The sequence below is a fragment of the Micropterus salmoides genome, unplaced genomic scaffold (genome assembly GCF_014851395.1).
Source record: "Micropterus salmoides isolate LMB-PRFRI ecotype aquatic unplaced genomic scaffold, ASM1485139v1 Ms_hic_scaffold_15, whole genome shotgun sequence".
Classification (NCBI taxonomy): domain Eukaryota; kingdom Metazoa; phylum Chordata; class Actinopteri; order Centrarchiformes; family Centrarchidae; genus Micropterus; species Micropterus salmoides.
In genome coordinates, this window is record NW_024040596.1 from 1,007,256 (window position 1) to 1,022,584 (window position 15,329).

The 15,329-nt window shown below is 45.0% G+C and overlaps 1 protein-coding gene across 1 annotated transcript in view; it reads left to right on the forward strand.

Annotated features, from left to right (window-relative positions):
* Positions 1-15,329, forward strand: part of LOC119903747 (myosin light chain kinase, smooth muscle-like) — an 85,025-nt gene that overhangs the window by 17,055 nt on the left and 52,641 nt on the right. Inside the window, 6 exon segments of the mRNA XM_038719973.1 lie at positions 370-579; positions 5,842-5,973; positions 11,015-11,146; positions 13,078-13,275; positions 13,391-13,598; positions 13,691-13,735. Coding sequence (XP_038575901.1) covers positions 370-579; positions 5,842-5,973; positions 11,015-11,146; positions 13,078-13,275; positions 13,391-13,598; positions 13,691-13,735 — 925 coding nt within the window.

Genomic DNA, 15,329 nt, shown 5'->3' on the forward strand with positions numbered 1-15,329 from the left:
AAGACCTGGCTTCTGTGTTCTGTTGATTAATGCAAAACTAGAGGGCGCCATCGTTGAACCCAAACATCAAATATTAATTTCTGGTTTCTTCTCAGAAAACAGGAAGTGATTCACAGAGCAGATTTGTTGATGTTGCTGATAATAAAACACAACATTTAATTGCTGGACTTTGTGGCGTCCTCTTATTTGGGCGGTGAGAGAGAGAACAGGCTGAGAGCGAGCGTCTCACGTTAGTGATCAGGGAGGATGGACCTGATGTGGATCCTGAAACCTCTGTGTACGAGGCTGAACGTCCTCTGTTGTCGTGAAGACGGTGGTGAGTCGTGACCGCATTAACCCTCTGTAACCGGCCATCTCACCCGCTCTCAGTGTCGTCGGTTGCCGTTGCTGCTGTTACCTGGCTGAAGGACGGGGGGCCGGTGAGGACGGGTCCAGGTCTGCAGCAGAGACAGGACGGTACCCGTCTCACTCTAACCGTGGAGAGAGTCAGACGGGTGGATCAGGGAACCTACAGGTGTCAGCTGATCACTGCTGATGGACTGACCGTTACCTCGGCAACATGGACGCTCAGTGTCCACGGTAAGACCTTCCTGCCTGTTAATGAACGTACTTCCTTTACCTTTCAATTCAGCTTTATTGGCATGACTGTAAAAAAACAATATTACCAAAGCTACAAATAAATTACAAAAGAACAATTAATTTCATACATTTAAACAGTAAAAGTATGTTTGTGTGTTGAAAAATATGAAATAAAGTAAAATGAATATTACAATTTACAAAAAAGACATAAAACCGTAAATGTGTGCGTGTGTATTAATAGACAAAATGTTTTTTAAAAAACAATTAAAAAATCAGTATCAAATGTGAAATTTAAAAAACAAAAACAAATAAAAGAACAATTACTAAAATAACAAACAATGAAAATCCTAATAATGTGAAAGTAATTTTAAAGTACTATTTGACAGTATTATCTAACATATTTCTCAGTATGAGTTTCCACTGCTTGTCCTTTTGGTTCACTGCTCTCAGATTCTCAGATAAAGTTGTATTTTTGTACTAAACCAGCAGGTGGCAGCAAACACACACAGAGACAGAGAGACGCATTGTTAGTCCATCAGAAGCGAAGATGACCGTCCGCTTCTGCCCACTTGTGGGTCCTGTAAAACCTGTAAAGTCCAGTCCGGCACCCGCACTGTTGCGCAGTTCTGGTGTTATTTGTCTTACATGTGGGCAGGGGTCCAGAGTGCAGGGGGCCCTCTTCAGATGGTCCTTGTAGCTTCTTTTTTGCCCTCCTGCTGAGCGGTGTAGCTGACGATAAAGAACTTTACACTTGACCTGCTCCTTTGGCGTCCTGATGACGTGGCGGACTCGGTGCTGGGTGATGGGTTAGGGTTTCGGAATGGGACACCTGATGTTGACGGCCTTAGCATCCAGATGTTTTTGTGTGAAGCTTCAGGCCTCACGTTGTCACTTTATCTGCCTCTCATGTTGCTGCTGTGAGAGTTTGCAGACCAGGTTTCCATCCATCCACAGTAATGCCACCATCCTCCTGCCTCGCAGAAGTACTGTCACACAGAGGCCTGAGCGCCGTGTGTTCTGTTCACATGCAGCAGGACGCCACAAAGACAACAGACAAACAGACGTCCGTTTGTTTAGAGAAGAAATAAAGTAGCTGCAGCGCTGGAGGCCAGCGTGTCCTGATAACATCGAGTGTTTGGAGGAACGCTCGCGTTTCCTGCAGCCGTCTGTCTGTTTATTAAAGAGTGAGCGTTGGAAACGACGCAGAGACGAGTTTCATCCTCCTGCAGTCTGAAGCTCAAATACTCACATGTTGTACTGCAGTCCTGCATTGAACATTTCACTTAAGTTCTCATTATGCAGACGGATTATAATTATTTATTTGTTTATATGTGGCAATGTAATGAAAATGGAAATGTTAGATATACTTATTGTCCCCTTTTACAAACATTTCACACGTCACCGTGTCTCAAAAGCAGTTTGTATTACACACGGAGTTTTTTTGGCTCTGTGTCAGACTCTTGTTGAGCCGGCTGATGGCACAAATGAAAAAGGTACTAAAAGCTGGTACTCAGTGTGAAGAAGAACGTGGGATGGATCGTCTAGAACTCTCTGTGCTCCTGTTAGGACTGACTGCTCAGAAACAGTCTGTAGGGTCTAGGTTACTTTCATGGCGGTAGTTTCTGATTCACACCGTGCAACCTCCTCTGGGAGTAAATGAATCTCAGCTGGAGTCCGGAGCACAGACTGTCAACTTGTGTACAACTCTAAATAACGTATTGGGGGAGGTGTCACTTCCTGTTCAGAGGTCTGACCCTCATGGAGTGAATCGACGTGCAGCTGATCTGAGAACAGAGGCTCTGCTGTCGGGCGGCCGTTACACAAATATGAGAGCTGAAACCATATAAAGACAAAACATGCTGCAGCAGCGAACACACACACACACACACAGTAAACGCTGAAGCCGACCCAAGAAGGGCATCGGCCGGGGGGAATCCGCCGTGTGTGTGTTTGTGCCGGTGTTCATCACGTTGTGGGGACTTTTAGACTCAGCAGTAAAAACGTGTCCAGGCTGCAGGACGCCGCCTCGTCCTCCTGATCCACGTCTCAGAGCTCACGTGAACACAGGAAATCAAACCAAAACTCTGAGGTGTGAAAGGAGAGTGAATAAACGGACGTAAAGGAAGCGCCAGCAGCTGTGTGAGGAGCGATGAGGAGGCTGTGACCTTCTTCACATTCACACATCAAACAGAATCGTGTTCTCCATAGGGTTTACTGCAGCTCTTGTAATGACGTCACCTCGCCGTGTCCTCTTCTTCTTCTTCTTCTGCGGCGGTTTAACGGCAGCGGCTGGAGAATCAGCTCCACCGGCTGTTTATCTCCGTCAGCCAATCAGCTCGTGCTCTCGCAGCAGCGTCGGGTCAGGGTTTATTTGGATCATTTGATGGGAATTTAGTTAAACGTTGGATGGAAGCAGAGGAGGAGAGATGATTTATGGTCACGACGTCTCCCCTCACGTCCAGACTCGCTCCTTTGGCCTCCGCTCGGTGTGAAGTCGTCCGTAAACAAGCTGCCTTCATGCAGATCCTGCTTTATTTATGTGAAACTACCAGGAGGCCCCTCAGATATACAGACCAGGTCCTCTTATCGGCCCCGCAGTCTGAATGAAAACAAAAGGTAATTGTGCCTTTTCAGTTGTGGCCCCAACACTGTGGAATAAACTTCCCTTCATCATCAGGCCCGACCACAAAAAACTATTTTTATTGTGCGTTCAACTCTGAGACGCTGGTGCTTCTCTCTCCTTCATGTTGCTGTATGTTTTATCTGATTGGTCTGTTTTTTTAAGTTGCATAACTTTTTTCACCACCGGTTGTTTTTAAATGTGCTTTATAAATAAATTGTCTTGACTTGACTAACAAATATCAGCGGAGCTATTTTTAGTCAGGGCCCGAGCATGAGCCATGAAAACTGAACAATTCTTTCTTTCTTTACCCCAAATGAGACCCATTTTTGGAGGCACAAAATTCAAACGCGGCGACAATTTACGTGTCATATTGTTTTTGCGCATGGGCGAGGCAAAATGGCTCACTGGCGCCCCCTAAAGAGCAGCCACTGGGCCGGGTTTCACTGAAATGTACAAACTTTTTGTTGCAGACGTACCAAAAAGCCTCTGAGAGAGATGCCCTAACAGAAAGTTGGCTTTTTAAAAATTTTTCTCATTCAAATCATCAACATCACGGTTCACAACATGCAAATAGTTACCACGATGGGAACATAGGCCCCCCACACCTACCCAAGAGGGGTCACATATATCTCAAGCTAGGCAGGAATATACTACACACAAGAGAAAGTAAATAAATAAATAAAAGGTGACATCATCAAATGTTTATCGCAGCTGCAGCCTATTAACCACAGAGAGTGTGCATCCATCTGTACTTTACACAGGCGCATGTACAGTGTCAGGGTATCCGCCCCATACCTGGAAATATGTTTCAGTTCTGTCCTGCGTCCTGCATGGACCTGGAAAGCAGCTTCAGTGTCCAGCATCCCAGTGGTTGAGGAAAGGCAGATAACACTTTACTGCCAAAATATATAGATTGGGACAGAATACAAACTGCCTTTTCCTGATATTGACAATATAACAGTAAATGCTCCGTATTTGTGAAGCACCTTTCTAGTCTTTGCGAACACTCAAAGCGCTTTTACACTACATCACATTCACACAAATTCATACATTGGTGGAACAGCCACCATGAACACTTCGACACGCAGCCTGGAGGAGCCGGGGATTGAACCGCCGATCTTTAATTTAACAGGCAACCCGCTCTACCTCCTGAGCCACAGCCGCCCAGTGAGCCACAGTGAACCTTTATCCAGAAGTGAATAATCATGACCACAGTACATGTACCAATGTCCCTTCATCCATATTCCAGCAGTTAGGCGAGTCCTTTAAGCCCAACTGAATAAGCTTCACCCTCAGGTCTCTTGACATTGTGCGAGAGTTACCACAAATATTAGTCCATTCCTGTTTCTCTTATGATCCCTCTCCCAAGCTCGCCTCAGGGCTGACATGCCTCCATTCCCTCCATATTGACTGACCTATTTGGGGAAATCTAATTGCGAAGGCGTAGAGAATCTGGTAGATTTTCAAAATAAAGTGCCCTGTGCAGACTGAGTCATATATCAACAATAAACACAGTTAAAGCAGACAAAAAAGGAACAATTTAACTACGTAGCCTACTCATCCATGGTAGAAGCACAAAGCAAGGATAACTGAACAAGTTAACAAAATCTGAACAAGTCAGAAAAATCTGGCAGGCAAAACGCTCTTATTCTGAAATGCTCCGAGTGGATATGTAGAGAGCGTAACTAAGCGGTCTCAGAGCGGTTATCTGTAGTTCAAGTACACAAAATGACAAATTAACAACATGTCAACAACATGTAGGCTGAACGCTGTGAGTTGCCAAACTGACACAGTCGTCCGGCGTCATTATCCAACATATTTTCCTACAGTTTCGTTTGTTGCTGTAAAACGTACACGCCCTGTGCCCGCTCTTAAAAGGGATCAGATGCATAATTAACCTGCATTTATGTACCTAATAATGACCTAGCATTCTATAATATTGTGCTGCTTCATGACCTCTATCTTTTGACTTTGGGTAGCGCGAGCCTTATCCATAAGCCTTTTGTAATACCTGGCGTAATTGGAGATATCTCCAAAATTGGGTTTTTGGCAAATCATACTGTTGTGTTGTGTTTGAAACGATTTAAGCGCATTGTTGCTATATAGGTTTTCTTATAAAAGGATAACTCTGTCTACCCACTCTTTCCAAAGAAATGCATTTTATCAATATTTAACTTAGGATTCCGCCAAGAAGTCGGGCATTTTGAATTTAAAGGTAATTTTTGGTGTTTTACAGGTTCCGTACTTTAACAAACTCCTCCCACAGAATCAGTCCGATTAACTTCAGATTTTCACTGCACAGTCTAAAGGCACTGACAATGAAAACTTGTGCTATTTGTGAGTTTTCGTGAAAGGGTGCGTCCGTGGTGTGGCGTTGAAAATCGATGATTCGCAAACAAACTGGACGTTCTTAAAACTTAAATGTACATGCTCACATCTGCACCAGACTATATATTTGTCAGAGTCCCGCCCTGAACACATCTACATGCCAATAATCACTCTGTCATAGCGCCACCTGCTGGCAACAGGAAGTAAATCATCATTTAATTTACATGATGTGGTTGTGTTTGCTGCTGTGTGATCGGTGTTGCTTTAACGCAACAACAGTAACATGATGATGTTCACACTTCCTCCGTCAGAAAGCCTCGTTCCAGCCGGAGTTCGGTCCTCGTACGTTGGAGGTGTGGCCTCGCTGAGCATCCAGAACGCATCCCGGCGTGATGAGGGCGTGTACGGCAGAGCGGAGAGCAGCGGGAGAGTTCAGATCAAAGGTCAGAGGTCGACTGCTTTTTTAAATACAGTATAATCAACAAAGGCTCACACTTAGACTCTTCCACGGGCTTTCAAACTTCTTCTCTGGCGGCCCTTTCTGCACATCTAGACACCTGGTCACCAAGGGTGGGGGGTCTTTTACCGTTTTGTCCTCACAATGAGCTTGTATAAAAAGATAAATGTCCCCACAACGTGAGTAAGACACATCCACACACACACACACACACACAGTGAACTATCAGGAGGTTCCCACAGACCGACCCACTTGACCCGAAGAGACCAGATGTCCATGAGTGGACAAGAATGGTCCTGAGGGGAGTCGGTCCTCAATGTTTGTTTACATCCGTCTCAATAACTTTTCTCTTCCTGTAATCAATATTTTATATGAACAGTTGGTCACATGACCACTTGTTCTTTGGGGTCTTTATGCATGGGGTTTAACTATTGTCTGTATTAAGCTGCATTCTTCTTCTTCTTTGTTACTGTTAGTGGTTAACGTCCTCCTGCTGTTGTGGAGCTGATGCAGGAGTATTTATGAAGAACGACGCCTGTTTGGCCTTTGACCTCTGGGTCTGCTGTTGGCTAATTTTAAACAGACCGACCTGATGTAAACTGAGTTGTTCAGGACAATTAATAAGTCTAGAAGGACAAAAGGTAAATGTGTTCCCATCCAAGGACATGGACGAGTTGTCCATATTTCTTTGGCCATGTAGAAGATGGTGTGTGTGTGTGTGTCAGGGAGAGAGAGAGAGTCAGCAATCATCAGTCTGATCCTCACTCGTCCTTTTCCATATATGGAGATTGTATTTCCTTTTCTCTCTCCCCAAACGTGTGTGTGTGTTTTAGCGTGTTTGACGAGACACACTCAATTAATAATGAACAGGAGAAAAAGAAGAAGATGAAACAACTTCACACTTCTCACATCGTGTTTCTGCTGTGGGTCAGGATCACACTGACATCATGATTCTACTGACACACTTATTATTATTTATTGTTCGAACACTGAGTGCTGCAAATTTTAGGAAGTGGAGTCAACCTACAAATCATTAAAAAACTGTCTACAAAATGGCTGCAAAGCAATTTCAGATGTAATTCAGTGGAGTCAAATAAAAAGAAGCTAGACCTCAAGGGAGCAAAGCTTGATCATTGTTCTAAGCTCACAGTAAGCTCACGCAGTCTACCGGAGGTAGATTGTGTCTGACTTGACGGCATTGTTGTAATTTTACGCCCCTGCACTCAACTGCAGCTCACGTTAGACTATCAAGTCGGCGAAAGTCAGTCACAGTTATCCCGAACGCACCTACTGACTACCACTTATGTGCACTGTGCTTTGACAGCTGTTTTCTAACATTAACATAGCTCTCCTTCTTACATGCTTGCTAATAACTGTTTTTAAGATGGGTTTCCGACATTGACAGCGTTGTGTTGGATAGATTTGTGTTTTATGATACCAACCATTCAATTCACAGACCTTGTTTGTGAGAGCAAATGAGTGAGAGGATGTGTGGAGCGAATATGTGCTGCGCACTCCTGTAAAGAACTCCGGCATCAGACCGTAAAGAACTCCGGTAAAGAACTCGTGTAAATAACTCCTGTAAAGAACTCCAGCATCAGACCATAAAGAACTCCTGTAAAGAATTCTGGTAAAGAACTCCAGCATCAGACCGTAAAGAACTCTGGTAAAGAACTCGTGTAAATAACTCCTGTAAAGAACTCCAGCATCAGACCGTAAAGAACTCCTGTAAAGAACTCCGGCATCAGGTCGTAAAGAACTCCGGTAAAGAACTCCGGCATCAGACCGTAAAGAACTCCGGTAAAGAACTCGTGTAAATAACTCCTGTAAAGAACTCCAGCATCAGACCATAAAGAACTCCTGTAAAGAATTCTGGTAAAGAACTCCAGCATCAGACCGTAAAGAACTCCGGTAAAGAACTCGTGTAAATAACTCCTGTAAAGAACTCCAGCATCAGACCGTAAAGAACTCCTGTAAAGAACTCCGGCATCAGGTCGTAAAGAACTCCAGCATCAGACCGTAAAGAACTCCTGTAAAGAACTCCGGCATCAGACCGTAAAGAACTCCTGTAAAGAACTCCGGCATCAGGTCGTAAAGAACTCCTGTAAAGAGCTCCGGCATCAGACCGTAAAGAACTCCTGTAAAGAACTCAGGAATTAGACAGTAAAGAACTCCGGCATCAAACTGTAAAGAACTCCGGCATCAAACCGTAAAGAACTCCCGTAAAGAGCTCTGGCATCAGGCCGTAAAGAACTCCGGTAAAGAACTGTGGTATCAGGCTGAAAAGAACTCCGGCATCAAACTGTAAAGAACTCCGGCATCAAACCGTAAAGAACTCCTGTAAAGAGCTCCGGCATCAAACCGTAAAGAACTCCTGTAAAGAGCTCCGGCATCAAACCGTAAAGAACTCCTGTAAAGAGCTCCGGCATCAGACCGTAAAGAACTCCTGTAAAGAACTCAGGAATTAGACAGTAAAGAACTCCGGCATCAAACTGTAAAGAACTCCGGCATCAAACCGTAAAGAACTCCCGTAAAGAACTCCGGTAAAGAACTGTGGTATCAGGCTGAAAAGAACTCCAGCATCAGACCGTAAAGAACTCCTGTAAAGAACTCTGGCATCAGGCTGTAAAGAACTCCGGTACAGAACTCTGGTATTAGGCTGAAAGGAACTCCGGCATCAGACCGTAAAGAACTCCTGTAAAGAACTCCAGTAAAGAACTCTGGTATCAGGCTGTAAAGAACTCCTGTAAAGAACTCCGGTAAAGAGCTCTGGCATCAGGCTGAAAAGAACTCCAGCATCAGACCGTAAAGAACTCCTGTAAAGAACTCCGGTAAAGAACTCTGGCATCAGGCCGTAAAGAACTCCGGTAAAGAACTCTGGCATCAGGCTGTAAAGAACTCCGGTAAAGAACTCTGGCATCAGGCCGTAAAGAACTCCGGTAAAGAACTCTGGCATCAGGCTGTAAAGAACTCCGGTAAAGAACTCTGGCATCAGGCTGTAAAGAACTCCGGTAAAGAACTCTGGCATCAGGCTGTAAAGAACTCCGGTAAAGAACTGTGGTATCAGGCTGAAAAGAACTCCAGCATCAGACCGTAAAGAACTCCTGTAAAGAACTCTGGTAAAGAACTCTGGCATCAGTCTGTAAAGAACTCCGGTAAAGAACTCTGGTATTAGGCTGAAAGGAACTCCGGCATCAGACCGTAAAGAACTCCTGTAAAGAACTCCGGTAAAGAACTCTGGTATCAGGCTGTAAAGAACTCCTGTAAAGAACTCCTGTAAAGAACTCCGGTAAAGAGCTCTGGCATCAGGCTGAAAAGAACTCCAGCATCAGACCGTAAAGAACTCCTGTAAAGAACTCCGGTAAAGAACTCTGGCATCAGGCCGTAAAGAACTCCGGTAAAGAACTCTGGCATCAGGCTGTAAAGAACTCCGGTAAAGAACTGTGGTATCAGGCTGAAAAGAACTCCAGCATCAGACCGTAAAGAACTCCTGTAAAGAACTCTGGTAAAGAACTCTGGCATCAGTCTGTAAAGAACTCCGGTAAAGAACTCTGGTATTAGGCTGAAAGGAACTCCGGCATCAGACCGTAAAGAACTCCGGGGGGTGGTGAAAACTGCCCAAGGGATCACCGGCACCTTTTGAGATGTTATTCAGTGGAGTCAAATAAAAAGAAGCGGTGCAGCTTCAAGTTCCTCAGAACATAAAGAACTCCGGCATCAGGCTGTAAAGAACTCTGGTAAAGAACTCCCGTAAAGAACTCTGGCATCAGGCCGTAAAGAACTCTGGTAAAGAACTCCCTGAAAGAACTCCTGTAAAGAACTCCGGCATCAGACCGTAAAGAACTCCGGTAAAGAACTCCGGTAAAGAACTCCTGTAAAGAATTCCGGAATTAGACAGTAAAGAACTCCAGCATCAAACTGTAAAGAACTCCAGCATCAGACCTTAAAGAACTCTGGTAAAGAACTCCGGTGAAGAAATCCAGTAGCAGAACTTAAAAAACTCTGGCATCAGACCATAAAAAAACTCTGGTAAAGAAATCCGGCATCAGACCGAGAGTTTTTCTTGCTAACTTGACCATGGAGCCCTACAAAAAACAACGTAAAGGGTACCCAGGGCGTTAAGAAGCCATGCCAATGGGTCTTGACCAAGCGTCCATATGTGACTAGAATGTGTCGGTACTGTAACATTATTAAACAGTGTAGGGGTTCAGTCTGTGCAAAAATATGAATATTGCAAATAACAAGTAAGTAGTTCTGTGAGCAGTGCAGTATGAGTGCAAAGGTGCTGCTGGACTGATGGTTCAATCTCTGAAGGCTCTGAGCACTCAGGCGGGACCCCCACTTTGAGGGTCACCTTCTTGTTTCCTCGGTCAAAATGAGTGTAGTAGTGGTTCAGCTCCCTGAGCCATGAGATGAACTTGCGCCATCATCTTAGTCTTAATGGAGACTATTCTCTCTTCCCATTGGCTCACAGACCTGAAGGTCCCCAGACCGGAGGTCTTAGACTTTCTTCTATCAAACAGTGTTAGCCAGTTTTTCTGCTGTCCAACAGGAACACTCACATCAGAAGATTTCTGTCAACATAGCATGAATTCAGCATAAACATGGTAAAATGACATGGGCTTATGGGAAATGATGTTCGTTTAGGGCAGTTAAATCTATGAATATCGACTAAACATTGATATTAGATGTAAACGTGTGAGACTCTGGAGAAAGTCTCTTCTGAGGAGTTGAAGTCATTAGAATTGTTCTAAAAGCCAGTGAGATTTTGAATGCGGGTTTCTTTGTGGAGCAGAACCTGGTTTGTTATGGTTTCGCTTCAGCTGTTTATACGTGACATACTGTACGCTCTCTGAGTTAACGGCTGAGTCTGATATGTCTTCTTCCCCTGTGCCGCTGATGCCCATTGAAAAGCGGACGTGTGTTCAACTTATCAGTTTTGATGTAACGACGTGATGTCACACTGACATCTGATGTCAGATTGAACAGATGTGTGATTTTCCTTTTCATGTGTTGTTGCGTCACAGGCGGACCGCAGGGTTGCAGGTCAGAGGTCACGGAGGCCAGAGGAGCATGTGAGGCTCCACGCTTCGTCCGCCGCCTCGCCGACCTGAAGGTGATGGACGGCAGCAGAGTTACCATGACGGTGGAGCTGACTGGTACGACCACGCCGTCACTGCGCGTGTGTGTGTGTGTTAGCTGTGGTATTTCCTGTCAGATCTGCGGGGAGATGGTGCAGATGAGGACAGATTTACTTTGGACGAGTTCTGCCTCTTCATTTCCTCTCTGTTTGTGTGTGTTCAGTGTGTGCGTCTGTGGTCGTGTTCTGGTTTATTTTATTTTATTATACCTTTATTTCACCAGGCAAGTTAATTAACTGCACTGGTCTGACAGCAGGTACTGGGTTTGAGTTATCAGGTACTATAGAGGTGAACTATGGCTGAAGGCTCCATGTTATTAACCCAGCAGAGTGTGTGTGTGTGTGTGTGTGTGTGTGTGTGTGTGTGTTACATAATGATTTTCCACAGAGGGTTTTCTCCATATAAGCTGTGTGAGGATCTGGTCTGCTGCTCTCTGTTGTCAGTTTCCCTTTGATTTTAAAATGATTTCTTGTCATGAAGTTTTATTTTAAAGAGGTCATCTTCACGTTCATCATTTTATTTAGAGGTGGTACGGGAACGCATCGTTTTAGCTACAGAGTGAAGCATCTCACTTCTGTTAGATCTTTGTTGGGAGTTGCGCATGGGCAGTACCTAGCTAAGGACAGCTAGCCAATCAGAAGCAGAGTAGGGCGGGTCCTGACCAAGCGGCAACCTCTGTCTCTCACGAGTGAAGAGCCTTTAAGGACAGGCACCCTTTTTCCAGGAAAAACGCCTAAAATAACAAACCCAAAAAGAATCAGTAATAGCTCCTCAACCACTTCAGGCCTAGGTGCATCATTCTGGTCTCCTTTGAAAGGTCAGAAGCTGAGGGATATACATCCATATTTATTTTACCATTACAGACCACATGGAGATGCAATACAGAAAAAATAGTTGATATTTTTATCCTCACCTGGTAAAAAAACCTATATTTTAATGCAATAAAACATCAAAACCATCATAAGATAGATTATAATGCACCTGAATATCTTTTAAAACACCTGGAATACAACTGAAGAAGATTATATTGATAAAAACAGTGAATACTGATCAACATTCCTGTCACCAGAAGCCCTCCCGTGCTTTACAGGCCTGTAGCGTGAGAACAGAACATCCCACAGTGATGGTGGGGCATCAATCGATTCGGCCTCTGGATGTCTATGTAGCTCCTACGAGTCGCCTACTAATCCACAAAAAACACAGAGTGTGAAAAAGCGAGACGTCTCCTCTCTGCAGAAAAAGACGAATGCAGGCGCACAGCTCCCAGGTATTGTGCAATATCCAAAATGGCGGCCGCGATTATTTCTGTCAACAAATGAGTTTGTTTGTTGTTACATTTATCCAGCTAATTAGTCTGTAATGTTGGTGATTTTGAGTGATGTGAGCTGTACAGCTGATATCAGGGGGAGATTAGCTTTGACTTGAGAGGTTGGACATGAGGATAGATTATGATTAGACATAACTGGATGCCTATAACTTCAGCCATGTACAGAGATTACAGAGCGGTTTTTGTTTTGATACAGGCTTAGTCAGATGCTTGGGGTTTGATGGGTGTTTGGTGTGGATAAAAATGGCTGGTTTGAGTGTGATTGTATAGCAGTCTATGAGAAAATGAGGCTACTTCTCAGCTGAGTTATTACCTCAGTAAACACTTTTTATGGTCTCAGTCGCTAGTTTCAAGTCTTCTTCAACACAGCATGATGTTCATTTGTATCGTCTGGACGTCTTGGCACTGTGTGCTGCAGCAGTGTTTTGGAGGGCGGAAGTAAAGGCTGGACTACAATCCAGCTGTTCAGTTCAGGAGCAGAGTTTTCTGTGGGAGATGGGAACTCCCTTTGGGCTGAACTGAAGTGGTAACACTAGACCTCAGGTTAAACCTGTTGATGGTTTTGTTCATTTATTGATGAGTATTGATTGAGATGTATGGATGAAGTCGTTGTGGTCCGCAGGTAACCCGATTCCAGAGGTGGTGTGGCTCCATGACGGGCAGGAGGTGACAGAATCCGAGGACTTCCACCTCCTCAGGGAGGAGAACCGCTGCACTCTGCTGATCCAGGAGGTCTTCCCCGAGGACACTGGGACCTACAGCTGCCAGGCCTGGAACCAGTACGGAGAGGACCACACCCAGTCCCAGCTGACTGTGGAGGGTAACCACACACACACTCTGCGGCCAACAAACTGACTCCAAACTATAAACACATGACAGAGTGATGATCACTGGTTGGAGTCACAGGTGTAGTTTTGGTTGTGGTTTTGTGGCAGAGCCCCAGGACGGCGTCCAGCCCTGGTTCATCACCAAACCCAAAGCGGTGAGCGCCTTTGTGGGCCAACATGTCCTGCTGTCCTGTGCTGTTGCCGGAGACCCGTTCCCCGAGTACACCTGGACCAGAGCCCACCTGAGCCGACCTCTGACCTCCGGAGGAGACTATGAGCTGCTGCAGAAAGAGGACGTGGTCTCGCTGCTGATCAGGTCGAACATTTACTCTTACAGACGCTTCATCCTGGACTCACAGGGATCTGTTAGACTAAACCCTCCCCCCTCTTCTTCTTCTTCTTCATTAGGAGGGTTAAAAAACATCACGCTGGAGACTACCTGATCACCCTCAGGTGAGTCATAATCTATGCATCCACCTCTCCACATATCGTAGTCTCTGATCCTCCCACTGTCTCACTTTCATTTAGATTAGGTCAACTTTATTCATAACGTCACAACCTGCCTCAGACGACTCCTCTGACCTCAGGGAGGAACCTCTGCTCCTCCTCTCACACTGAGACCTGGAGAGAGAGGAGAGAGAGTTCTTTCCCAGCGTGGCAGCTTTAGAGCTCAGATCTGTGATTGATTTGAAAAGTCTGTTGGCTGAATCCTCTTCAGCAGGATGAACATTATTATTAATGTTTTCATGAACTTTAAAGGTTCAGATATTGTCAGAGTTTTCTCTGGTCAGCCAGCGTCTGTCAGTCAGAAGTATGCTTCCAACTTTTTAAAGAGGGAGGAGGGTATTAAGACTGCTAATACACCCCAATATACAACTTGTGCGTACAATGCATACTGTGCAGTGCGTAAAGTGCGTACAGTGCAGTGTGCGCAGTGTGTACAGTGTGTACAGTACAGTGTGTGCAGTGCAGTGTGTACAGTGTGTGCAGTGCAGTGTGTACAGTGCAGTGCGTACAGTGTGTACAGTGCAGTGCATACAGTGTGTACAGTGCAGTGCGTACAGTGCAGTGCGTACAGTGTATACAGTGCAGTGTGTACAGTGCAGTGTGTACAGTGCAGTGTGTACAGTGCAGTGTGTACAGTGCAGTGCATACAGTGTGTACAGTGCAGTGTGTACAGTGCAGTGCATACAGTGTGTACAGTGCAGTGTGTACAGTGCAGTGCGTACAGTGTGTACAGTGCAGTGTGTACAGTGTGTGCAGTGCGTACAGTGCGTACAGTACAGTGTGTGCAGTGTGTACAGTGCAGTGTGTACAGTGCAGTGCGTACATTGTGTGTACAGTGTGTGCAGTGCGTACAGTACAGTGTGTGCAGTGCGTACAGTGTGTACAGTACAGTGTGTACAGTGTGTGCAGTGCGTACAGTGTGTACAGTACAGTGTGTGCAGTGTGTGCAGTGCGTACAGTGTGTACAGTACAGTGTGTGCAGTGTGTGCAGTGCAGTGTGTACAGTGCAGTGCGTACATTGTGTGTACAGTGTGTGCAGTGCGTACAGTGTGTACAGTGTGTGCAGTGCGTACAGTGTGTACAGTACAGTGTGTACAGTGTGTGCAGTGCAGTGTGTACAGTGCAGTGCGTACATTGTGTGTACAGTGTGTGCAGTGTGTACAGTGCAGTGTGTACAGTGTGTACAATACAAGTGTCCTTCGAGCTTTAGCGGTAGACCACATAAAGATAAATTTACATTTATTAATTTAGCAGATGCTTTTCTACAAAGTTATGTTGAAGACAGAAATTATTTCTGCCATTCTCATTTGAATTGTAGTACTACTACTACTACTACTAGTCCCAGAGGATCAGGTACTGCACTGTAGTATTACAGTAATACTGTATTACAGTGCACTGAGGCACTTGGCAGGTTACTAGGATAGTAGGAAATTTATACCTCACAGGAAGCACACTGTATTTCCCAGCTTATATGATCTTATATGATACAAGGTAGAAATCGTGTACTAAGAAGGGTACTAAAGTATTAGGGAGGATACCA